Source organism: Takifugu flavidus, chromosome 18, assembly GCF_003711565.1.
Source record: "Takifugu flavidus isolate HTHZ2018 chromosome 18, ASM371156v2, whole genome shotgun sequence".
NCBI classification, from domain to species: domain Eukaryota; kingdom Metazoa; phylum Chordata; class Actinopteri; order Tetraodontiformes; family Tetraodontidae; genus Takifugu; species Takifugu flavidus.
This window is the reverse complement of record NC_079537.1, coordinates 7,094,190-7,120,304: the sequence shown is the minus strand read 5'-3', so window position 1 is coordinate 7,120,304 and position 26,115 is coordinate 7,094,190. Positions and strand designations below refer to the sequence as shown.

Sequence of the window (26,115 nt, the reverse complement as noted above, 5' to 3'; positions counted from 1 at the left end):
CTCACGCGTAAACAAAAAGTAAAAAGAAATGGACCAAAGAAAATTTAACCACATCACCCATGGGTGGGGCTAAAGTCCGTGCGCGGCTTTGCCCATAAATGCCTCCAGCGCGCCAGTGAAGGACTTTCCATCAGCACCAGGTCGGATATGACTCGCTGCGGGGCCACGTTCAGGGACGCTGCCTCGCGCCCTGGCATCCGTGAGACGATGTGTCCGTGAAGATGCTTGAAGGTGGAAACTTTTCTTTCAACTACGGGTTAAAAACAGACATATTTCCACCGCAGGACGAACGCGCCTTTCCAAAGACGCGTAAAGGAGCGCGGAGGACGCGCAAACTGCCGGTGCACAGAACAAAAGAGAGACGACAGGTGGGCAAATATTTTAACTTCTAAACTTTATCAGCGAGTAAAAATACACTTTTGTCGTATTTGTAGACACGATTAAGTTAATAAATTAATCATTGTAAATCCCCGGGTGAAAAATGCTGGTAGAATTAAAGGTTATCCATTAAACGAGGATTTAATGAGCCGTGTGTGTGTGTGTGTGTGTGTGTGTGTGTGTGTGTGTGTGTGTGTGTGTGTGTGTGTGTGTGTGTGTGTGTGTGAACTTCCCACATGGATCCAATGACATCTGTGAGAGATGTCATTGGGTAACCTGCAGCCTGCGAGGGGCTTCGGCTGTTTGTGTTCTCAACAGCGCGCTGCGGGCCGCGCGTCACTCCCGTGTTTTTGCAGCGCGGTTCAATGAATCGTCACGTCAAACTATTTATTTGTGCAACATTTTCACAGGCAGGGCTCAGAGACAGTCAGCGGACGGTTATTAGTGCAGGCCGCGCATCCATCCCTGGCCGCGTTGAGACAAACACCGGCCCCCTGCTCAGAAAACCCAAGTCCCAGAATCGTGACGCTGCTCTGTCCGAATCCGTCAGTTTTTCCACTTTTTAAAATACAGCATCCATCCAATGAAAAGGAAATGGCAGTTTGAGCCGTGGCAGCATAAATTCCCTCATTACGATTTAATCTTTCCTGATCTCATTATCCTGCAGTGGCCATAAGCAATTATACTGATGCAGTTTGCAGCTCTTGACCTCTGATACCACAGTGTCACTTCATGCTGTCTGCTGTGTAATTTCCCATTAAGAGAAATGTTGGCCATGTGCCCAGCCTTTTCTGAGGGAAGTTCTCCTTTTACCTGGTAAGTGGGCGGCTTTCCCAGAGAGAACTCCCATTGTTATGAGCTTTGATTTTACCCAGAATTTTAGTTCCATTTATTCAATCACTGGTTCCATTTAATTCGTAGAAATGGAAGATCAGGGAACAATGAATTTAAAGAACAGTGTCTTGATGTTATAGTCGTCACCCTATTGCTGTTGGCGTGTGACTCTCAGGCTTGTAACACCAGTTCAAACCTCTAGGAGTCCAAATCACAAATGCTAGTTTTTAACATTCTAAAAAGTCTGTAGACTTCTTCTTCTTTTTTTTAACGCACTCAAACACATTTAGCCGAGCTGAAACTGCAACAAATGCCGTTTCTGAGCTCCCACCCATCACAGTCAAATTTCTCCTGTGTGCACGTGCCTCAGTCTGACCAAGGCTCACACCACTGCTCTCAGTTTCTCCCAGTCACATAAAAAAACATATCGGGGGGAAAAAGGACACTAAATAACAGTCGATATCCGTGTAGACGTGCTGAGCGTCAGACTAGCCTACGTGATAACCTCTGCTGATGTTTCTTTTTGCCAGAGCCCCCCCACCCTTCCTTCAACATGGATGGTCCCGTTTGGACTTTTCCACCTGAGAACGTCAGCGTACCGACCTCCCACACTTACCCCGTCCATCCCACGTACAACAACAGCTCAGGCGGAGACCTGCCCATGCACTTCGACGTGGTGACCGCGGTCGTCTACACGGTCGTCTTCATCGTGGGCCTCCTGGGCAACACGCTGGCCATCTACGTGGTGCTTTACTATGTCAAGATGAAGACCGTGACCAACATGTACATCCTCAATTTAGCCCTTGCGGACGAACTCTACATCCTGGGAATTCCCTTCCTGGGCACTAACAGCGTGCTTTCCTACTGGCCGTATGGAAAATTCTTGTGCAAGGTGTGCATGACCGCCGACGCCGTGAGCCAGTTTGCCTCCACCTTTTCCTTGATGGTGATGAGCATCGACCGTTACCTGGCCGTGGTCCACCCCATTCGCAGCTTCAAATTGCGCAAGCTGAAGGTGGCAAAGATCTTCAGCACCACGGTGTGGGTGGTGTCCTTTCTGATTGTCCTGCCGGTCACGCTCTTCTCAGACCTGCAGGAGGATTTTAACACCTGCAACATAACCTGGCCGGAACCACAGAACACGTGGTCCATTGCCTTCATCCTCTACACGTCCATCCTTGGCTTCTTTGTTCCTCTGGTCGTCATCTGCCTCTGCTACCTGCTGATCGTGATCAGGGTAAACGCCTTTATCTGCCGTCCACCTGAACCTTTTAGGTGTTTCGGGGACGTCCAACCTTTAAAATCTCATCTCAATCCGTCTTTCAGGTGAGGTCGGTAGGCGTGCGCGCGGGCCTGACGACGCGGCGGAGGTCAGAGCGTAAGGTCACGCGCATGGTGGTGGTCATGGTGTTGGTGTTTCTCATCTGCTGGCTGCCCTTCTTCGTCACCAACGTGGTCAACCTGATCCACATAATCCCAGAGGCCAACACCACTATCTACTTCATCATCGTCATCCTCACCTACCTCAACTCCTGCATCAACCCATTCCTCTATGGATTCCTCTCCGAAAATTTCAAACAGAGCTTCCAGAAGGTCCTGTGTGCCTACAAACCAGATGGTGTTGACGCCATAGACCAGAGGAGAGCGGCTCAAAACACAAGCAGGAACCCAACACAGGAAACACAGTGCTTGCAGGTATGTCATCACCACCTGTGTGCTGAAGAACGTTCACTTCCACGTCTACAAACCTCCCTACATTTGAGTTTTGATCATTTGGAAACTAGAGCAAAAGGTCTGAGATCTATCTATAGTCCGCCATGACAGCCCTACCACTCCCCCAAACATCTTCAACCTGATTTTAATACATTTTTTGAAATGATGGTAAGTAGCTCAAACATTCAGCACTCAGGTGAAAGAGTGCTGCAATAGCTATTTACACCAGCAGGGGGCGGTCATTTGTACTCCAAGCAATATCGTTCAGTGGGTGACAACAATTTTGATATCATCTTGTTTACAATCTCAACTTTATCTGTAATAGCCCCAATGTTTACTCCGTCACATTATTGTCTGTTCTTTTTCTCTCCAGATGGCGATAATCAAGAACCATGACAGCGAACCTTTGACTTCAAAAACGGTTGAGAACGGCCAGAGCTTTCAGTCGGACACCAATATGACACCGGTCACGCTGCAGTGAGACGTGTTACCGGGGGAACGTCGTGCTGCTGCTGAGCACTTGAAGAAGACTGTAAACGGCCTTTCTCCACCTTGCATAGGCTCATTTTATTACAGATGTGGTCGCGTAAACATAAACTTGGGCACAACTGCCGTGGCACCAAAAACATCTGTGTAAAATTGTCATGTTGTAATCGTGATCCTATTTTAAAAGGGGGTGTGTGTGGGTGGGTGGGGTGGGGGGTGTTGTTGTGATTACAGGGTTCCTTTTTGGTTACCTATTAGGGGAATCAATTCTGATTATTCACAGCCGATGAGGCCGCGGGAAGACTGGTGTGAATCTCTTTTCAGGCCTTGTTGTAAAAGGGAATTTGATCCTGGCAGGCTACATGTGAAGGCCTGTCTCCAGCTCCCGACTGGTAAACGGGTGAAACGGCCAGTTGTGTTCACCCCCGGCATCATCACTTATCTTAGGAGATGGCCAAATGTCCTCCTTTACCTGGCAACCCGACCAGACTCTTGGCTCACACTGATGCCAGTTATCTGGAAAAGAAGAAGGGAATTTAGAAGTGGTGGACAAAGGTTTTGTGCTAAAACTAAACCAACTTTTAAAGTAGTTAGTCTGGTTGAAATTGTATTACAGCAGTAAAGTCGGAGCATAATGTGGCTGGGGGTCAAATTACTATGTATGCTAACTAGCCTGGGTGGTCTGTGGGTGCCAAAAGCTGGTCAACAAAAATGAAGAAGGTGATGGAAAAGTCACTGTTCCACCAGGTTTCAATAGTTTATGATGGAAAGAATCAGGACATTTGCTGTTAGGATTTGATTAAAGCAGACAAACTTGAATCAAGATCAATAAATCGATTTCCCTTGTGCTTCAGACAATATTTGTATTATTTTGGACTGTTTTAAGTAACTCTTTGATTCCAAATCCTCTAAAACACATAAAATTAATAGAATTTATTACGGTAAATGAATTTCAAGAGCATTCCCTTTTCTAAAATCTCATCACTCTTCAGCACCAAAACATTTAGTTTGTGTTACAGGCCGAGTTGCTTGATGTGTTTTAAACGTACCATATGTACAAAACCAAACGTCAATGTCGGTAAAATTAAACAAGCTTTTTTTTAAAAAAATTAATTTAAAGCAAATTTTGTTGTTCTTAATGGTGGTGGTATTTTGTGATCTAACCCTTCTCGGGTTCTTCTAAATCTAAATTCAACCATCAACATGCAACAATTTCATGGTGTTTGATGTGCACTCATAAAGAGTCCTGCTGGTCATTGGAGGAGATTTCAGGAGATGAAGAATGTTTTCTTCACCATCATCACATGTCGCACAGACTAAACTTTCATTAAAGCCACCTTCATCCATCGCATTCTCCCCGAGGAGTGTTTTACTTTCCGACGCTCCTTAAACACCTCCTCAGCTCTCTGTGTGTTTTCTGTCTTTGCCCTTATTGCCCGTATGTTTACTGAAAACCTCAGCATGGAGGCAGAAACATGATCTGAGCATTGTGAAGCTACTGTTACCTTGAAGTGTGTGTTGATTCCAATAAAAGAACCAGTATTATCATCAAACTGGGGACGGAGCCCTACACACTAATTTACTGAAAAAATGTACCAGATGTTTCTGGGGCGAGGTCGCACACACCCACATGTTGTCTGTTTCCTTCTAAAATCCATCTGAAACATACCAACAAATCCATCCCTAGCTCTAGAAAACCCCTCAAAAGTCTCCATAATGTTTTGCAAATATCCACGTAGCCAAAGCTAACCGGTCCAGAGTCGCCCGTGTCAACATTCATGCCTTTAATTAAAGCACCTTCATGAGAGCTGAATGTCTCTCCGGGCTCGGTTTCTCTTCCAGGAACCCGTTCAGGCACATTTATACGGAATGTCAGAACATGGAACTCTTGGTATTGACCAAGATTTAATGGTGCTGGGAGGACATAAATCAGAAAATGTGAACTCCAAATGACAGTTTGTGTACTGACATCTCCCTCTGTAAATAAACAGCAGTTTTTATATCAGTCTTGATGATACTGAAGTGATTGTGAGCAGATGTGACATCAGAGTTCTTGCTCCCTAATTTTCCTGTTCAAGAATTTCTGCAGTGATTCTGTGAGACCAGAACATTTGTTTAAATCAGAACTTATTTATTTAGGATCCGGCAGATTCAAATTTCTAAATTCCATTTGTAAACCACAGGTGGACTAAAGAGGAGTGGACGTCCTGCATCTCTGATGGTGGGGGGGGGGTTACATAAAGGCTGCTGACGTGTGCAGCTGAAGGGAGCAACACATGCTGCCTTCACATTCAAAATATGCTCAAATCTCGCCACATCCAATGTGTTGTTTGTGTTCTTCAGGAACAATGTGGCTTTATGGGATTTGCAAATGACTGCATTCACCTTAAGCTGTTTCACAGTTTGTTGTGGCTGCAAATAACAAAAGCGTGAGGAGCACAGGGGGGACCTGTAGGGGCCGACGGAGGTGTGGGTTTCTCCCTTGCTGCTAAACATAGATGGGAGACGTGGACTTCACCCTGCAGCCTCTTCTGCCTCTGTCTGTTTTAATAACAGAGAAGAGGTGATTTCAGCAATTAGCCAAGGCCCAGATATGTGAGCGGTGTCACTTGGAATTTTCATTACGCGCTTATTTTTACTTGAACCTAAACCTTTTTCTCTTTTCCACACCAAAGACAGGCAGAACTGATCGTCCTCTCAATAAACAGATTAGAATAAACAGTCCAGTTATGACAGATTCACTGATGACAAACTAACCTTTTTAGTCCCATGACCTGTGTGTCCATGTGTTTGTTGATACCCGTGTATATTTAGGTGACAGAAAAAGGTGGACCCACCCCGAGGGCTGTTAGCAGCATCTGTCTATTTTAGTATAAACGTGTGTGTGTTTGCATATGTTTGTGTGTGTGTGTGTGTGTGTGTGTGTGTGTGTGTGTGTGTGTGTGTGTGCGTGTGCGTGCGTGTGCGTGTGCGTGTGTGTGTGTGTGTGATGCTGATAGTTTAAGACCCAGTCAGTCATTTCAAAGGCATTCCACATGTTTTTCTTTACATTTTCAAGCTTCTCTAAACTCCTTCCTTAACATCTACCAACAGCCCAGGATCCACTGGTTCTCCTCCTTCTCCTCCCCATCATCTCCCCCTCTCCCATATCCAGGTATTTACTGTCTGTGTAATCTCAGTCGCTCCAAAAGCAACCATAAACATTTGCAGGACACTGCAGGAGAGCCAAAATGAAAACTCACTTTATGACAAGTGATGCTGTCTGACACCAGATTTCCTGCAGATTTATTTTAAAATATAGGTAAAATGAATTTAGATTTTTGAATTTCTGCTTATTTATATTAACTTTTTGTTTCCGTTATCATTAAAACTGTTGGGCTTTGAATCTAACCTTAATCTGTGCATACTGTTATAGTTAAAACATGCACACGTCTCAATGCCACATCATTCATGCTGTTTGCTGTTTGGTGACCTCTTGTGGCAAAAACTCGTAATTACATAAGTACCTTGAAATGGTGGTTGAGGAATTCATCCAAAATACTCGTGTCTTGAAAAAGAATCAAGTTGTGAACGTGTTGAATGAAGATATCCCTATCGTGTTCATTTGCATTTTATTTGCGGTCCCTGGTGACGTCATCACGATTGGTCCATTTTAACGCACTAATTTATTGCGCCACTAGGTGGCAGTGTTGGGAAATTAAAAATCGCCTGGTCGCTGGTCCTCGCGCTTTCTTCCCAGTACTGGTCGCAGAGGGAGAGGGAGGTGCTATTGCGCACAACGCGCAAAGTCTGCGCAGGCAGCAACGGCGTGCAGTGCGCGCATGCATCTGTTATTATTGGCACGTCAGAGAGAGGTGCATGACGGGGATCCCCTCGACTTCAAAAACAGGCCCGCAGTGTTGCTGGTGATGCTCCGCTGGAGGCTCTAGGGGTCTTTGCGCACTGCCAGACATCGCGCTTGGAGTTGCCAGCAGTGCGCTCCAGCCCTGCGCAGGGACATTCGATCTGGACGACATTCCGCGTCGTTACCTGACTCTTAACTGTGTTGAATTTGTGTTTTCTTTTTGGCATTTTGTGTTGTGGCGTCTGAAGTTTTTATAGTTTGCAATGCGCTCTCATTGGGCGGGTAGAATGTGACGCTTAACCCTCCAACCGCTGCTTTAAGTCCCATTTTTCTTAAAAGAAAATTGCGTATTTCTCCAACACGAGGGTTTTAAACGGCAGCAGGAAATGACCAGCGAGCGGAAACCGCGGCTCTGTCTCATGACAAAAGGGGACAGCGGGTATGGATTTCACTTGCATGGTGAGAAAGGAAAGAGCGGTCAATTCATCCGCAAAGTGGAGCCCGGTTCCCCTGCAGAAGCGTCGGGGCTGCGCGCCGGGGACCGTTTGGTGGCGGTGAATGGCGTCAACGTGGAGAAGGAAACTCACCATCAGGTAAGAGTGATCTGAAAAGTTCTCCACTTCTTTTAATAAAAGAGCGAGTGGAACCTGTCTGTGACGCACCTGCAACCACGTGATCCAGAACCTGCGCGCTCAATATCTTTGGAAAGAGTCACCTCCGTTCTGCCGTTTGTTGGTTTTAGACCCGGCACGGCGCCCTGACCCCTCGTTAAATCAGCTTTTTCACACGTTGCTCCTATTTTCAATCCAAGTGAAGCAGAAGCCGCTGTATTAGATCCCTGTTGGGCTTTGGCAGTTATTAAATGTCACTTTTCTCCACTGATAAACTTAAATTCTAAATATTGTGTCCTGCCAACCTGTCCTCAGGTGGTTCAGCGGATCAAAGCGGTGGACAATGAGACCCGGCTCCTGGTGGTGGATCCCGAGACACAAGAATCTCTGCGCAGCCTGCGTCTCACAGCCACAGAGGACATGGCTGTTCCTGGCACAGGGCAGCACAACTCCTGTCCCTCTCCCACGGCCTCGTCGTCCTCTGTTCCGTCCTCCACGAGCAAAAAGCAGGAGAATGGATCAGCGTCCAAGCTGCCCATGGCAGCGAGCAACCAGGTCCAGAAGCCCACCAGGAGGTCACCTTCCAAGGCTGCGACAAAGGTAAGCTGGTCAAAGGAAACTTTGAAATCCCTCAGATGCTGGTTGTCAGGGAAACAGCTCTTGGACAACCTGTGTGAAGCGTAATAACCAATTAGAGAGGAAAATGGACAGAAAATTAAATGTTATTGCTCCAAGTAAGGAATCTTGTGGGATCTCACAACCACACTTGCTTGTGTGTGCGTGTGTGTGTGTGTGTGTGTGTGTGTGTGTGTGTGTGTGTGTGTGTGTGTGTGTGTGTGTGTGTGTGTGTGCCCTGAGAGAAGAATTCCTCAAAAATTCAAACATTTAATGGCAGTTCCAAAGGGCACCAGAGGTCAGGAGGTGGCATCCATCAAAAGTCAGGAATCTGCCAAACGGGAAATCCAGTAGAAATAAAGACCATCTGTCTTTTCTCCTCGTTTCTCCCCCCAGTGCTGAAACACAGAGTTTTGTTTTTCACTTTGCCTTCATGTTTACTCCTTTTCCTGGGTGTATTTACACATGCGCTTTGTCGAAAGCCGTCCGTGACTTGATACGTTTGCGTTTTCAGGTTTTGAGTTCAGCGACCTTTCGAGGTCGCCCCTGAACTGACAGATTAGGTCGGGTCTGTGTGGGCCGGCGATGAGGCGGCTCAACCTTGGCTGCACAACATGTGTTTCCAATTTGTGTAACCAATGCGAGCAGCACTGGTTATTTCACGATTACTACAAGATCTGTGTGTGTGTGTGTGTGTGTGTGTGTGTGTGTGTGTGTGCCTGTGTGTGTGTAAGGAAATGCTCAAAGGCCTCTTGTTTCTGCCTGTTTGGCTTTTGCTCCCCTGACCACCCGTTTGAACCGTTATTTGCGTCTCCTGAGCATTAGAATTGGTCCTATTTCCTTTTTTTGTTACTCTTTGTTTATTTTGGGGTCTCAGACTCTGTCAGACTTCTCACCACATGGTCCATATTAGAACTGCCGACGGCAGCAGATTCCCCTTCTTGGCGTGTTTGTAGTTTTGAGAAAAGGCTGGAGGAAAAGCGATGGAGGGAAGAGAGAACCCAGCCTGAGGGGAAGGAGAACGGCCATCGGTCTCTGCTCACAACCTTAAACATGTTAGGAGATTCAGGAAGTTCACACACACACACACACACACACACACACACAGGGAGCGAGATAAAGCAAATATTTTAGGGGGGAAGTGTCCAACAGAAAAGGACGTTAAAGAGGTCTGAACAATTCTGTTAGTTCAAATTTGTGTTTGTTTGTCTGGGAATCTTCTTTTATCTTAAAATAAGAGTGTTTAACAGATAAAAAAAACACAGCATTGTGTGGCAGAGGAGCAGCAGCTAAGTTATTTGCTAATAGCGATTGAAACCTTCCAAAGCACAGAAAAAGAACACCAGATTAAAGTTTTCGCATCTTTTCCGAGATGCCTCCAGTGCAGCTTTAACCACTGGATTCATCCTCTGACAACCAAAATGGCAGGAATGTGTGTAAATGACCCATTCTGCGTACACTGGCATCAGCACTGACAGCGTGCCGGTCCAGAATTAGGCTTTGGTCATTTCCCTCTTGTTTCAGTGAACGGGTGGCAGATGTTGCTAAGGGATGCTAACAGTGGCTAATGTTTTGTTTCATTTAACAGCCACTAAATGCATCATCGAGCTCCCCAGCACAACCTGTTCCAAACCCTATAACCCTCCGTAGGTCAGGGCGGTATCAGCCTTTGCACATGCGTTCACTAAACCTGATATCACGAGGGACATTAACCCAAGACAGCAGCTTCCCTTTTGGAAAATTCTGTACGTGCGTGCTTTTGAGACAAGGTCATCGCTGCCTGAGAACATCCTGGAACCAGGTCGGAGTAACCCAATGTGTCTGAATAGACTGTGTTCTGTCAGGAGGAGGCCATTAGGCTTAGTCAGAATTTGGGAATATTGCTAAAAATTGACGCCAGTTTTCTAAAATCACACTGAAGAATCTGACGAAAGCTGCAGGTTTGTTTTGCGTCAGACCCACGATCGGACTTTTATTCCTCTATCTCTCTCCAACGAGAGTTTTTCATTTGTCCAAACAAGAAAACAAGAGGACAACCATGATGGAGAACGTTGGTGCAGCCCTACAGACAGACAGACAGACAGACAGACAGGCGAAGATGGGGGGGTGTATCCACGCAGGGACACACATGTGGAGGTCGCGTCCCTGGTGTATTTCCACTCCCGTACCTGCTTTATTTCTGCTTTCATCACTCACACAGACACATTGTGCTCTTTTTTGTTGTTCTTTCCACTCCCGCTGCCCTCCTGCTTGGTGTGAACCGCGGGCCTATCAGAAAGTCTTCGCTATGGTAACGGGCTGCATCACCCGAGCGCGCTGAATAGACGGATGCACCAAAAAAAGGATTCTTCCTCTGAAATATGAGACATTTAAAGATATGACCGCTATGATTTTTGACCTTTACAACAACGGAGCTTCAATGCGGTTCTGGCACCGTTTCATCAAACCAGCATGTTAGCATGGATACTAACGCTGACTAGCGCCTCTCGCTACACTAAATGATATGCAGAGGTCTGCTGAGCATCAGCCCAGAAACAACTGTACAAACAGCTGCAGAGGCAGAAGAGTTGCAGATTGACGTACAGCTGTGTGTATTTGGAGGGGTGACGTGGTGCGTTTAGTTGCCCAGAGACGGGTGGGCGGTTTATAAGAGGATGTTTGTGCCGAGTCACGGGCCAGCGGCCGTGCGTCGCAGGTGGCGAGTGCGATTCCCATCCAAACACCAGCTGAGACTAAACAAAGCAGGCACGGGCGGGACGTCAGCAAGCGATTCCCTCATCAATGTTGTGACAGGGAACCTTCCCTTCACAGAGTGTTCAGGATGTGTGGGAACACTGAGAAACCCGCTGAAGTCTCGCGGCGTCGTTGGCGGCAACGGCGGATGTGCGAGAGGCCCCAAAACACTCCCCCCAAATCTGCAGTGAAATTGTGTTGCAAACTGCATTTTTCCATGAATGATGCGCTGAATCCTCATTTCCTGCCGCCGTGTCGCTCTGCAACCATCCCGGCGAGCGTCAGAGGCCATTAGTTTCTAATAATACTAAATGAGATGATGGCTCGGGCCTGCCGCCTTCAGTTTCGCGCTTTGTCCAGGATAATGGGCAAAAGATGTTGCCTGTCAGCTCCAATTTGGCTGCCAGCCTCATAGACCGGGGAGGTGGGGGGGGGGGGTTCCGAATGGAGCAGCCGCGACTGGATGGAAACAGAGAGGATTTTTGATGCGTCAACACCGAGTAACTCCTGTCCTTTCTTTAAAGAAATGTTTGGTCTCAAGATGGCCGTGTCTGTCAGCGAGGGTGAGCCAGTCTTTGCAACATCTGGAGTGTGTGTTCAAGCCCCCCCCCCCCTCACCAAATACCAGCCCTGTTGCATCACAACGCAGGGGTCCAGGCTTCTGAGTCAGTGTTTGGCGGCGGAGAGCAAAACCAATTCCCGGAGTGAAACGTTGCCCTTTCGGATGGGACGGGGCTGCGAGGGCAGAAACAAGCAGGGGGGGGCACCAGCGTCGCAGAGGCTCCACGTTCGATGAAACGTGCGCGTGGGAAACCGGCCTGTCATCCTCGGATCGCCACGCACATCCCTCGTCGGTGGGGTGATCATATTTCCCACAACTTTAGCTTTCACATAAGCTGTCATCTTTTAAACTCTTTAAATGTGAGATTAGCTGCCAGAGCGTAGGCCGGGCGCAGCCAGGGATCGATCTTCTGCCCACACATCATCATCATCATCATCATCATCATCATCATCATCATCATGTGAGACAGAGAGATGATTGTTGACTCAAGCATCTATAAAAAGAGTCAAGAAAAATATTTGGGACGGGCAGTTTCTCAGCACGATGCTAGCATAGCTAAAATGGTGCACAACCATACAGAAGTGCTTTATAAACTAATTGGATGGATTGCTGTTATAACTCTGTCCTGATCATTTATAAAATCCAGTGTACGTTAGCATGTTAGCACACCAGGCCGTTCTTACAGCTCTCCAGCTCACAGCGGCTCCGTTTCACATCTTTTTTCAGGTTCTTCTCGGGTTCTGTTTGCACTGCTGCACCCACAGCTGTGAGCCAGCGCACATTCCCACACATCCACACACTGTTTAAACTCTTTCTCAACACACTCGGTCTTTTTTTCTTCTGCTCTCCCACCAGTGTCGCTGTGTTTCGCTCAATTCACACACTCTGGAACAATTTGTCTGCAGCTGTCCTCTCTCTCAGGTTGGAAATGCAGGATTTCCGTTTGAGTAAGTGAGCTAACAAAGATGTTTTATGTGCGGCGCTGCAGGAAAATGCCCCCTGATGGATTCCGAGTGCGCAGGAGGGAAAATAATGTTTCCCCCAAATCAACCACAGCCCCTAATGTTGATGCAGCACCAAAACTAGTTGTCCTACTCACTGCTGACATCTGTGGAACTGGTTTTATCCCAGTCCAGCACTGGGATTTGGTCAGATGGTAGAAGACCCTTAAAGGATAATCAGTAATGTTACCTAACTGGGCAGCATGGCCTTGAATTCAAGTGGGATTATAAACCACTGGCAGTTTAGATTTAAACATCTGAGCAACTTGAAACTGGTCTTAAATATACCCAGATCCAAAAATCAACAATCAACCCCCGGAACCTAATCACCAAAGAGGCCCCACCAGAAGGTCACGTGACCTCTAGGGGCGTGCTCTTCTCTGTGGTGGCGTTTATCTGTTTATCCTCCATCTCTTTTGTTTATTTATGTCTCATCACTCATATAACCGTCACTTGTTTTGGATTTAGGTGCTGAAATCAAGGGGCTGATGTTTCTGTTTGCTGGCTGTGACCTTTTGGGGCGTTCAGCCACTGTAGGCGCACCCCTCCCTCTGCCCTCACTGCAGGATTCACAAATATCTGACACGCACTGATAACGAGGGCGTGGACGCCCAGCGCAGAATAACATCACAGCCGTCCTGTCACACACGCACACGTGACAAAAAAAACCCAGCCTTGGCAAGAATTGAGCAAAAATAAATTAGCATGTAGCGGCGCTCTATCATCAACATGTGCGTCCTAACGTGAGCAGACTGGGGGTGCAGGTTAAAACAAAGGCTTTAAGGCAGCCAGGCTACGCTAACGAGAGGAGGTGGGTAAGACCAGACGAGATCCGTCCCTCCGACAGCACCGGTGAACATGCTGCGATGAACCTCAGCGGCGCTGACCCACCCACGTTCTGCTCAGAGCCGCAGCCGAGAGAAGCCGGTTGCTCTATCAGAGCTTTGTCGAGTACATGAAATGACACCTGCAATGTCTTTTTTACAGACACTTTTGGGAGAATTAGAGCCTCCGCAGCCAGGAGAACATAACCCTCTAAAGCTCCTCCGAACTCCTCCTTCCAGCGACCCTTTTCTCCGGACTGCTGCTTTGATCTTGTAGATTCTGATAAATCTTCACCCAGACTGACGCCTGAGAGTGAAAATGGTTTGTTCAAATGTGGATTTATTTGGGAGGAACTGCTTCGGTTTTACCTCCTGCTTCTGTGGTCCACATGTGCCTCGTTTTGCTCATTCTTCTCCCGAGTTACACCCGACTAGACCGCCCGCTACACAGACCTCGGCGGCTCCTGCGCGCCAGATGTGGCCCCAGGAGCGCCGCACGTGCAGCCATCCATCATGTCCCGGAAGTGTTACGCAACCTGCCTGTTCATCCAGTCTCTGTTTCTGTCCTGGGTCTGCTCTCTCCGCCTCCCTTCCTGTGTTATTGTATCATGTGGCTCCACTTCTGCACTCATGGCAACTCGGGATCGACCACGACATCATTCCTGGGCAGTTTTTCCCATTCCGCCGTTACGTTTAATTCGATTGTTGCAGTCGCGGAGAAGCCGTCTGACTAAACCAGCAACAGCCTGATTCAGTTACAGCCTTTCTTTGTCTTGATGCCTTCGTTGCAAAAACATTGTGTGTTTCTTCTACAGTGCTGCAACAAAAGCAACGGGAAATGTTGAAAGGGCAAGCCTGGGATCAGGCCCTGGAAACAAGGGCTCATATTAGCTTTTGTTTAGCAGGTAGCACTGGAAACCAGCAGAGCTTTTCCACAATTAACCCCAAAAAAATAGAACACTGCAGGTTTTTGGTCGTGGCAGAAGTCTACTGGAGTTATTGGAAATCTTGGGGAATAGAAACGAGGCCATGGAACAACTCGTGGATGCCCTTTTAGCTTCACTGCAGCCTGGATTTTCCTCCTCCGTAGTTGGAAACAATGTTTCCTAGTCGTTGATAAAACTGGATTACTGATCCACCAGGACATGCTGTGTTTGTCCTCCACCTCGCCTGTCGGGGGTATTATTATGGCACGATTCGGTGTGATTTTGATCAGATTTATGAGGAAGGTAATATTATCTTGACACAAATTCCCCCCTAAAAGCCCGTGGGTACGTCGCTGTGATGGGCGCCGGCAGCGGTCGGCTGGTCCTCGACCCTGAAAGGGTTAAACGATCAATTATTAACGTGGCTACGATCTGGTTTCACCAGCGGCAAATGCCACAGCTGCGGGTCACGCGAGAGCAAACGTGCACGTTTGGGACAGTTATGTGGAAAAACAACAAATCTGATCGTAAACATGAAGCTGGTGGATCAAGTTACAGGAAGCTACAGTTCTGCGTGCATTTCTGATACGTGCTAGCATGTTCAGGGGAACAGGCGTCCATGTCATTGCCTGAGTGCATTGCTACGCTACGTGTGGATGCATTGCACGTGAGCTATACCATGTATGGCATGTTTGCAGTACAGTATATATATTTCACACTGTGTGTTGCTGTTTTGATATATTTGATAGCATAAAAGAGTGGAACGCTGGCTGCTGTGGCCTTGGGTGACTGACAGTGTAGTTTTCCATCACTGAGACAAACATTTCACATGACTCGTTCTTCATAAACTGAGCAGCGATTGTCTCGCCATAGCAACCGTAACTACAGCAGGTCAGTCCATTTCTGGATTAGTCACTTTGAATGTTGTGGTAAGGAATGTAGTTTCCCTAAATCAACCCTTTTCCATACTGTACAGTGCAAAAATGCAGCGGAGAGCTTAAAAAGCACGTTTGTTTGTGTGTTGTGCATGTCGAGTGTTGAATTTTCCTGTGTTTGGAGACTACATCCACGCGCCTGGAACAAAGCACGGGCACTCACCTTTTCCCAGGACCTCCCACCGGAACATTTGGAAAAATTCGGCAGGGCCGATAATCAAGCGCTCCCCTGCTGACAGTGGAGGAAATGTCACATGGCAGCCTGCTGTGTCCCACCAACATGTTTGTTCCACTGGAATTGGACTCTGCACCATGACTTCTGCCACTTTTGTCCCCTGTCCTCACCCAATGTGTGTGTGTGTGTGTGTGTGTGTGTGTGCGTGTGTGTGTGTGCAGGTGGGACTTCATTGTAATCGTATTGCAGAACTGGAGGCACATTAATACACCTTCTATAAATGTTCCTACAGAAGAAGCTAGAAGGAGATTTATGTCGTGCATTACTGCATTATTCCATTGTACTTGTTTCCTGTTCCCAGGAGACCCCTCCCCAGACCGACAGTCAGACCCAGTCCCATTCGCAACCCAAGGTGGACCCGTCCAGACTGGCGCCGCGTCTCTGCCACCTGGTGCGCTCTGAAAATGGTTACGGCTTCAACCTGCACAGTGACCGATCCCGGCCCGGCCAGTACATCCGCTCCCTCGACCCGGGATCTCCCGCGGACCGTGCCGGGCTCCGCCCACAAGACAGGCTGATCGAGGTAGGACAGTGTTGTTAGTAGAAGTGTGACTTTTCTCTATCTCTGTAGGCGCCTCCACTCCGAGTTTAGATTTCCCCCGTGAGTGTTTACGTCACCACACACCAACACAGAGAACTGCCCACAAGTGTCCTAGAACTGGAGCTGCTGTGATAAAACACTCGCCAATATTCAGATCACCCCCCCCCCCCCATCCTGAACACACTCGCAGTTGTCAGAACGAGTATTAATCTGTTCCCGCTGCCTGATGAGGCGTGAGGCAGGAGAACATTATATCTACTGTTCCCAGCATCAACAAATTCAACAGTCTGGACTCAATCTTCTGCATATGTCAGATAGGAGGTGGGGGGAGGAAGGGGAGTTACAAATCAGCCTGAACGAGGGGGCCCACAGAGGGCGGGGGGGAGGGGCACCTTTTTTGATGTCTGCAGAAAAAAAAGTGAAATGCAGGAAGAAAAAAAAAAAAGACCAGTTGGACGTTAATGTGTTATGCACCTTTTTCTGATTGACAAGGACGTAACATTTCAGAAACTACGGTTGGCGGCGACGTCGTTATTAGCAGCCAGGGGATTCGCCTCCGTTCTCATGACCTTTGACCCCTCGGGCTGTACGTCAGAGCGTTCACTGGAGGTCAGACAGAGTTCATCCAGAACTCCGCAAAAACAGAACAACCATCAGAGCCGCATCTTTGCTGAGGGGATGGTGAACCCATCACGTCCCCTCCAATGATTTATCCTGTGACGGCGTGCGCTGGCCGCACCCTCCTGGCAGCGACCGAGACTGCACGTGATCTCTCTGCTCGGGAGCCAGACAGACCAGTTGATCATATTTTGCACTGGTGCCGCACTAGAACCGTCGTTGTGTGGGAACATCCTGCAGCAGGTCACTGTAGATGGCAGCAGACCGCCATTGGGGATGACCACGTGCTCGAGGATTATTTGGAGCGGTGCGTTCACGCTCCGTCGTATCTCGGAGTCCCGCTCGTGTGTTGCCAGCACTGTCAGCTACATGTTGGCGAGGGGAGCTCACCTGTTTCAGCAGGTAAGGCTGTGGCGACGGTCGGGCTTCACTAACAGTGCACGTGGAGTTCGGACCAGTCAGACGTACACACAGTCCACATGAAAGTGCTAACAGGACATCAGTTAGCATAATGGCCACCGGGGGGGCAAGGCTGCAGCTACAGGACATCATGTGGTTAAAATAGCGTGTTTATTACTCTCTTATGCTCAGACTTGGACTCTTTTCTTTGCTGTCGCTTTACTTCATCAATCAGCCATAGTCTGATCAGCTGATTAGCTCTAATGTTATGGGCATCTGGTTGGTCCCCTTAATGATAAAATAAAAGGCCAAAATCCTCATAAATGAACATAAAACATTTCCATCAGCTCTCATCATGCTCTGTGTTCTCGCTGGTACCTCTGGCATGTTAGCATACTGGCGATAGCATTAGCTTTAAAACAGGTGCACTCACACAGTAGCAGGCATGGAGCCTAAATACAAGATTTGCCTCAGGATTTATGTCCGTGTGACATTACGAGAATGTCTGAGAAACTTCATTATGCACATTGTATGAGAGGATGAGACCGGAGTTTCCGGAGGAAGAGCAAACGACCAAACTCTGCTGAGAGTCAAACAACACCAAAATCAGTGTAGATTGTTCATTCTGGGATATTCATTTAAATGGTCTCAGACAATAAAACCTGCTATCATTGTGATTTTTATAAAATATTTGCCCAAAATCATTCCTAATGTAACTGTTTGGGCTTGGATAATTGAATCAGTTAGTTCAGTAAATCTAATCTCCACACACACACACACACACACACACACACACACACACACACACACACACACGCTACATGCAGAATGTTCACACCCCCACGGGTCTAATAAAACAGACATTATGGAGAGGTTCCCTGAGGAACATTCTCATGAGAACTCATCTTCTTCCTCTAACCTGTATAAATGAGCCCAGTGGGCCGAGAGCAGGTTCTCCTGTGAGGGATGGAGTGTTAATAAAGGCCTGTGAAACATGACACAACACCTGTTGTTTGCTCAGATACAAAGATGCTTGTTCTCTCTCCATCCAAGTGTCCGTCTGATGTCTTCTTTTTATGTCCGCCTGCCACTCAAAATTCATGAATAAGGGATTGTTGAGAGGATCATGAGGCCCTCTCTGTGTCGATTCAGCTTTTTCCAGCTCCTTTTTGGTGCCAGATTCTCATTTCCCATCATTTCTTTTTTTCTTTGGGACCTGTAAAACATTTCTTTCTGCCTCCATCACCCAAATATCACCCAATTTTCTTACAGCATATCCTTCCAAACATTTCACAAGCAGCAAAATTAAAACAAATTACTCCTCAGAATGCTGACACCTGAAACCAGCACTGTAGCTGTAGAGCTGAAGAACCATCAATAATAGATTTGCTCACCTGTAACTTGGGATGGTGAGTATATACCTGCCTAATATCTGTGCAGAAAAAAAACCCTGAAAATAAAAACCCTGGGGAAAAAAACCCTGATATTGAGGCCAAATATGTCTGCAAGAGCCAAACGAGGCTGTTGTAGCTGCAGAGGAGAGAGAAACCTATATTGTTCACCTCTCTGTCATCTACAGGATGATATTTGTGAGCTTTCTGTTAAAGGTCACTTAAAACTGAATGTCTGAGATATGTTTTGACTATTGAGCAATTTTGAGTGAGGACTCTCACCAGGGCATGAGCGGTTTTATTGTTCCACGGCCCCACCTAGTGTCTAGATGTGGTACTGCAGTCCTGGGTGGCGAATGCAGTTTAAGCAATAATAAGCAATAATAGCAATAAGTAATAATAAAAAGCTAGACTGCTAAACTATAATAGAGTGTGTGGAAAACAATCAGTGCTTGGAGGAAAAATGTGTAGATTATAGTTGCCAGGCTGGATGAGGACTGTCAAACAAGTCCTCGGTTCTCATTGTGTTGGCTGTCATGCCTGAAGCTGTGCACAATGCGACATCTGTGTGTCTGCTGCAGAAAGCAAAATGTTGTGATGAGATTTTTTTTTTTTTTTTGCTTTCTTGTTCTCTTCTGCTGCCATATGCCCTTTGCTGCCTTCCAAAGCCTATGTGCATTCTTTATAGATAACATGTAAACATTAGCTGTAGCTAACATGTAAACAGTAGCTACATTTGCTGACGGTATGTATATTCTGCATCCTGGCCCATCCCATGTGGGCCTGGTCCTGCTCAGGGCTTAACTGTGATCAGGGGTCAGGCTGAGACTGGCTGAGAACCTGAATAGAGGTGCATTTTTCAGGTACCAGTTAAACCAGTCAGCAAGTGACAGTTGGCAGCATTGTCTTGGCCCAGAAATGAAACCAGGAGAACGAATGCAGCATGGTGGTTCTTTACCAGTCAACAAAGCCAGTCAGAAAGCTCCTGCCATTTTCTTAGAAAGCGTTTGTCTTGTCTGGGTGTGTTTGTCAGGTCAATGGCACAAACATCGAGGGAATGAGGCACGCGGACGTGGTGGCCTTCATCAAGAGAGGCGGAGATGAGACCTGGCTGTTGGTGGTGGACCCTGAGACTGACGCCCATTTCAAGAAGAGGGGGGTCGTTCCCACCGTCGCCCTGGTCACAGGTAGGACCCGACTGACGACGTTTTAAACATAACCTGTGATGTTTATGGCACTGTCGTGCTCTATCGTCAGACTACGATGGCCCATCAATATCGAACGGCTCCACCGGCGCTCGCTTGAACGGCAGCTCCTCCACACACTCCACCCTCAGCAGCCGCGGAAACAGCACACAGGTGGGTCCAGGCGGTCTTCCCTGGAGGAGCCTTTGGGATTTAAGTTTGAAAAAACATGTCATCGTTATCGCCAATGTCTCCTAGCTGGCAGATGAAGAAGGCAGCCGGATGATGGACCCCTTCGCTGAGATGGGCCTCAGCGCTACGGCGGCGGAGGAGAAGATGAAGATCCATGCCAAAGAGAAGAAGAAGGCCCCGCAGATGGACTGGATAAAGAAGTACGAGCTGTTCAGCAACTTCTGAGGCGCTCCCTCTCAAGGACACGGACCAGAGCGTGCGCGCTCGTTGCGGACGGGTTTTACGCAGGAGACGCAGCAGATGTTTCTCTTTTGCATTTGAAAGCGAAGAATGGAAGATTCACACGCTCAAAGCTGCTTCGGACTGTTTAAGGCGGAAGCGATACGCCTCCATCGCTGGGAACTAATACTACATCCTCACACATCTGCCTTTATTCATCACTTTTTTCTACTCTTTTGTTTATTACTAGAGACATTATTTCCCACAGAAGTGGGAGAATGTTGCTTTTTTATATAAAAAATATATATGTAAATACACAACAAATGTAAAGTGCAGCTTTTTAACCAATTTTAATGGACACTGTGATGTCAATGACTGTGATAATTATGGGACTTCGGGACAGCTTCAGCTGATTATTGAGCTGCGCGTTCTCAGCCCTCCATCTTCTTGTCTTCTTGTTTGTAGCATCAGGCCTTTTTTTATCCAAATGTTTGTATTAGGACTGAATTTTGACAATCCTATCCACAAAGGGAGGCACCACTGGCATTAAAAGAGTGAAGGAGGAGATGTGTTATTACCTCAGGGAAACGATGCCTGGCCATCAGAGTGGGCAACCTTTCGGGCTTGAGTATGTGACATGAGCCGGTGTCTTAGTGGAGATCTTCTCACCTTATTTTGCAGCAGAAAGGAGAGCAAACTAGTTTACAAAATGACACATTTTCCCTTTGACCGAGCTAGCAATAAGGCCAGGGGGAAAAGAAGGGTGTGGGGTGGGGGGAGCACATCGTGAGGTCAGAGATGCTCTCGAGGCTACGGTGGAAGACGCTGCGGGAACTGTAGCGCTTACGAAGGATGAGACAGGGACAGCTGTCATACACATTCCCCACACAATAGCACGATCCGAGCTCTAATGTCACTGGTCCAAGTTGGGATCTTTTTATTTTTTCCCTTTTTATCAAACCCATTCACAGCCTCGTGCATTATCCACACTTGGATTAGGTGTCCTGAGGGTCACCAGTGTGTGTAAGAGTGATCGCTCTGTCTGTTCGGCCACAGTTAAACATCTCGTGAACAATAAAAATATACAGTAAAGTTGTCAGCTGGCATCGTTTCCAACAGATCGTCCCATTAATTTATCATATGTTGCTACTGTTGTGCTTTTATTTCATCTGTCCTCGTTCAGTATTTTCTTTTCCACCAGCCTCACCAGCGGATTCACCGGCTGATCTTTTCTCTTTTATTTTGAGTGTACACACCGTCGGCCTTTCTGTCACTAGATTATTCTAGTTTAAAGTTTCAGTTTTTGCCTGATCTCAATTAACCAGCTGCTGCTCTGAGCTCTCAGGCTACACAGGGGTTAGAAAGAGTTCAAAATGTGTGTGTGTGTGTGTGTGTGTGTGTGTGTGTGTGTGTGTGTGTGTGTGTGTGTGTGTGTGTTCTTGTACATACTACCAGAATACAATTTTTTACCCATGAAGCGTAGGACCGTTTGAGAGTTAAAACTTTAAGATGAAGGCAAAGGTTAGAATTGACTTTAGGTATTGGGGTGAGGGTTGGGCATTTAGTTGTGATGGTTAGGAGCTTGGGGATACATTATATCAAAAAGAGTCCTCGCAAAGGAAGTATGTGTGCGTTCCTTTATACGTTTTTTTTTAATTGCTTGTCACATCTTCATGGATGAATCCATTAAAATCATGTTCAGAAAAAAAAGACAGCAAAACAAGATGAAAAATCCACTGTCTGATCTGCACTTTAATATGTATATATTTAAAACCATCAACCATCTTGATGTGTTGAATAGAAACAGTCAGTCAGCGCCGCAGCACTATATAATTTGTCCACAAGGCGGCGCAATGACATCCAGGAAGTAACTGTGTAACATGAGACTGCAGACACAGCAACCTGCCTCTGACATGATGGTTGTGACAATGTCATGCTACACGTGATTATTATTATGCTCCTGGGAGGTGACGCCAAGGCAAGCCGATGATGCAAGCGGTAAAAGCTGGAGAACAGAGGTCGTCAATAGAGCCACAGGCGCCCCCTTTTCTGGCGGACCTGATGCAGGCATCCCTCCTAAGGGTTCTCTTGTCCTGCTCGACTCTGAACTTTCCCTTCACCTCAGCCTTTTTTGGCCTCCCTTCGATTCTGTTTTGTTACTGCCCCCCACCCCTTCAAAAAAATAGTTCCACCTCACCCCCCCCCCCCACCCTCATTGAAGCAACACCCATGTCAGACTGCCTGCGCTGCCTCAGATGCAGCGGTGCCCTCAAGGAGCAAAGAAGCAGAGAATGACAGGGCGGGAGATACAGGAATAGGGAGGGGTTGGGGGGTTTGGTTGTTGCCACCATGGCAACCGAGTGTTTTTGTTAGCGCTCGTGAGTCAGACAGGCGGTGACTCACAGTCAGGAGGAAACACACACAGTCACATTCATGCTCATACTCCCACACTCTCAAAGGAAGCCAAATAAGGACAGCTACGCCAACGGGCATGGAGAGGGAGGAAAAGGGAGTGCGTGGAGCCAGCTGGATATCTGGTGTGTTAACCCAGAAAAACAAGGAACAAAATGGAAAAGATGTGAGTGAGAAAGGAGGAATTGAGTGGGTGAGAAGAGGAGGGACCTGTGCTCCAGAATGGGGGGAACCAAAGGGCACAATCACGGGCACATTTTGGGTCCCATGGGCCACCCTTCGCATTGGGCATGAGGGAGCAGATGCGCACACATGCGGACACACCCAGTCTGTGCACACACCTTGGCTCAACTCGCTAAGCCACCTATTTGTTGTCTGACGCCTACATGTTCAGCAAAAGCCGCCACAAACTTTCCATTTATTTGGTTTTGCAAATGTTTCAGGGGTAGCGAAGGAAAAAAGACTAAGTTGCTGATTTAACGAAGCCAAAATGATCCTTTAGCGTTGTAGGGTGGGTTTTATTTAAGTACTGCGTGGGTCTAATGGTGTATTTGCATTGTGACATTGAGTAGCCTTATTATTTATGCATTTGTCATCTGGGTCCCTCCCGACCGGGGAAGGGTTTGCGTTCCCACAACCCCTCAGTGCGGCAGCGGAGCACGTTAGGTGGAGCTAATGACTAATTTTACAATGAGGAGGGTTTAACATACAGCTCATCCTGCGTATAGACATCTACTTTAACGTCGTCTGAGCAGGCCCTGAAATTCCCCCGCTCATCCTGAGCAGCGGCAGGTCGACCACCCTGCTGGATCCGTCGTCTTCCAACGCTACATCTGCATACTTTTACAGCATCATAAAAATGGATGTGCTGCTATTTCTCTATTTTCTCTGGTAATTTCAATTTCACCAAAGATTATTTAAGAGTAATAACCCAGTAAAGAATGAACCCCATTTAGTCCAAGAAGTCTGGATAAAAACATTTTTGAATGACCACCCGCCTAATGGCTTCACTGGAAACCAGCCAATCAGAGCTCATCATCTTTATCTCTGGACAGATAACAGTCCTGATATGTCGCCGCTCATCCACTGGCTACGGGCTGATTCTACTGTTGATTCTTGCGCAGGCGAGTGCAGTTTTTACCGAATGTGAGATAGCTGGATTTGAACAGGCCGCTCCTTCACAGCAGGTGAGAGACAGGTGGATGGCGGGGGTTATCAAAGGGTCAAAGGTTACCGACGGAGAAGGATCGTTAGAGAGCGCCTGCTGCAACAAAGGAGGCAGAGCCGAATGCCGGCCGTTGACGTACATGTGATTAATGGCTAAGAGGAAGTCAGCCGTCAATTCAGGTGATGTCAGCGGTTATATGGAGGAACAGAAAGAGCAGATGGTCACGGATAGGCTTCCCCTGGTGTCAGACACCACAAAGAAGCAAAAAGGGCTGCAAAGATAGTTTTTCAGACAGAATGCAGTCGATTCATAAACTTTGTTTCGCTCCTCCGAAAAAAAGGGGGAAAATGGTGGCAGCAATTTTAGGGGAATGATGCATAGAAATGAGGCGTATTTACTGGCAGTAGCAGGATCTCATTTCACGCTCCGTGCCACGCATGAACTCACTTCAGTAAAATCCACCTCTGTGTCTGTGTTTAGTTGCCCTGAATGTTCGTCTCGGCAGCCAGACCCCTGATAGCTGGACCGCTCCTCTTCTGGCCACTTGGCTGTCTGGGTGGTCAGCTGGGTTGGCTGCAGGAGCGACTGGCTGCCTTGGCTTCCCATGTCAGCAGAAATGCCAAGCTGGAAAAAGGAGGCACCAAAGGAAAGGAGAAGGAGCAAAGGAAGAGACAAGAGAAGAGTCACACTGCATCAGTGCAACAGTAGTAGCAGTAAACGATGGCAGAGGGCAGAAAAGCCAGTGAGCGTGGGGGGTGTAAAGGTGGTCTCGGCTAGATATTTTTAGTGTGTGGAGTGGGAGAGGGCGGTATCTCCTCAAAGGGTTTTTCCAGAGGAGTATATTTAGAGCTGGGGTGTGCAGAAAAGCCGGGAGGACAACAGGAGAGATGTGCACGGCTCCAGCAATGTCAGTCTGATGTAAGAGTCTGCAAGAGGACCACACACATTCCTGCCCTTCCCTGCTCTCACTTATGCCCCCCCGCCCCAACACACAAACAGACAATCCTATATAAAGTATAAGTCTGGTAAATATTTACGTACGACCTACTAATCCACAACTGGGTGAGACATTTGCATAAACACAGCATGTACACACATATTCTGGAACTTCTTAGGAACAAGGGGTGTAGGTTCTCCCTTTAAAATGCTCCAGTGACTTTTCAGCACATCTACCAACACTCGGAATTCCAGACACCGCAAATCAGACAGCCCCCCCCCCCCCCCCCCCACCATACACACACACATACACACACACACACACACCACCAAAAGAAGTCAAGCTAATGTGGTCTAAAATTGAAGAGGGCACAGCTGAAAAAACAATGCTAACAATAATGAGAGAATCGAGAGAACAGATAGAAGTGTGGTCGCGCTTTAGCTTGCTAAGGATAATAGCACGTCGGCTGGGACAGAAAGAGAGAGACAGAGAGGGAGAGAGGGCAAGAGCGTGCTCAGAGCCGCAGTGACGCCATTGTGGTTCCGCAGCACTTCCTGTCTACCACCACAGTGTTTGTGTGTCCTGTTGCCACAGCAACTGCCAACACATAAATACCAGAGAGGTAGAAGTGAAGAAATGGGGGGGACCAGAGAGTATAAAAAAAGAAAAAAGAAAAAAGACAGGCCCGCCAGAGCCGAGCGGATCCATTTAAAGCCGCGTCGCCGGTTTGAGTTTTAGGCTAAAATTTGTTTACATTTACTTCGCCGAGTGTTGTTCTGGACGGGGTTTCAGTGATGAGGTCCAGCTTGGATAAAGTTACCAACACAAATATCCAGAGACAGGGTCATGGGTGAATGAAGGGAAAAAAAGAGGGCGGGGAGGCGGAGGCCCAGCCGTGATGGAGATGGGGGCTGCCAGGTGAGACCATTTATTAGCCGGGAGGTTGCTAGTTCAGTGTTCGGGAGTGAACCTCAACAGTGGGTCGCTTCCCACACAGAAAAAATCTTGGCAGTTTGTGAAAGGAGCGATTGGACCTATTGGGCAAAGTTCACAAGAAAATGCAAGCGTTCATTGCTTACGGGGTTGTTTATTCCAACAATAAAACGGTGCCAAAAGAACACTGCAACTAAGTCTTGCCCTTCCTTTGTTACACCATGTCAAATTGCTACAGAGGTTTGGCCTGAAACCATCTTTAGTTAAACTAATTAAAACAAATTACTCTTCAGCTTTGATGTTTTTTATGCGATCAAAATGTGGTGAAGGGCCCATGATCATTTTATTTACGAATGTTCTAATTATTTGACACGACAGATTGTTGTTTGTCGTAGAAAAGGGGTCACCAAAGGCCTTCTGTCCT

At 47.3% G+C, this 26,115-nt stretch overlaps 2 protein-coding genes across 2 annotated transcripts; both read left to right on the top strand.

The window, feature by feature from the left end:
* Positions 1 to 72: 72 nt before the first annotated feature.
* Positions 73 to 4,269, top strand: LOC130515134 (somatostatin receptor type 5-like). Its single transcript, XM_057015182.1, has 4 exons — positions 73 to 368; positions 1,743 to 2,449; positions 2,539 to 2,907; positions 3,299 to 4,269. The coding sequence occupies exons 2-4, from the start codon at positions 1,766 to 1,768 to the stop codon at positions 3,404 to 3,406; spliced, it is 1,161 nt and encodes a 386-aa protein (XP_056871162.1). The 5' UTR covers positions 73 to 368; positions 1,743 to 1,765; the 3' UTR covers positions 3,407 to 4,269.
* Positions 4,270 to 7,212: 2,943 nt separating this feature from the next.
* LOC130515593 (Na(+)/H(+) exchange regulatory cofactor NHE-RF2) lies at positions 7,213 to 21,345 on the top strand. Its single transcript, XM_057015943.1, has 6 exons — positions 7,213 to 7,848; positions 8,182 to 8,466; positions 15,999 to 16,220; positions 19,680 to 19,833; positions 19,904 to 20,004; positions 20,089 to 21,345. Exons 1-6 carry the CDS (start codon positions 7,642 to 7,644, stop codon positions 20,245 to 20,247), a joined length of 1,128 nt encoding a protein of 375 aa, XP_056871923.1. The 5' UTR covers positions 7,213 to 7,641; the 3' UTR covers positions 20,248 to 21,345.
* Positions 21,346 to 26,115: the final 4,770 nt, after the last annotated feature.

Excerpts from the sequence above, each read along its gene's own strand:
- LOC130515134 (XM_057015182.1), top strand. The coding sequence starts at position 1,766 with ATGGATGGTCCCGTTTGGACTTTTCCACCTGAGAACGTCAGCGTACCG. Across the intron at positions 2,450-2,538 it reads ACCTGCTGATCGTGATCAGG|GTGAGGTCGGTAGGCGTGCG; the intron begins GTAAACGCCTTT and ends TCCGTCTTTCAG. Across the intron at positions 2,908-3,298 it reads AGGAAACACAGTGCTTGCAG|ATGGCGATAATCAAGAACCA; the intron begins GTATGTCATCAC and ends TTTTCTCTCCAG.
- LOC130515593 (XM_057015943.1), top strand. The coding sequence starts at position 7,642 with ATGACCAGCGAGCGGAAACCGCGGCTCTGTCTCATGACAAAAGGGGAC. Across the intron at positions 7,849-8,181 it reads AGAAGGAAACTCACCATCAG|GTGGTTCAGCGGATCAAAGC; the intron begins GTAAGAGTGATC and ends ACCTGTCCTCAG. Across the intron at positions 20,005-20,088 it reads GCCGCGGAAACAGCACACAG|CTGGCAGATGAAGAAGGCAG; the intron begins GTGGGTCCAGGC and ends AATGTCTCCTAG.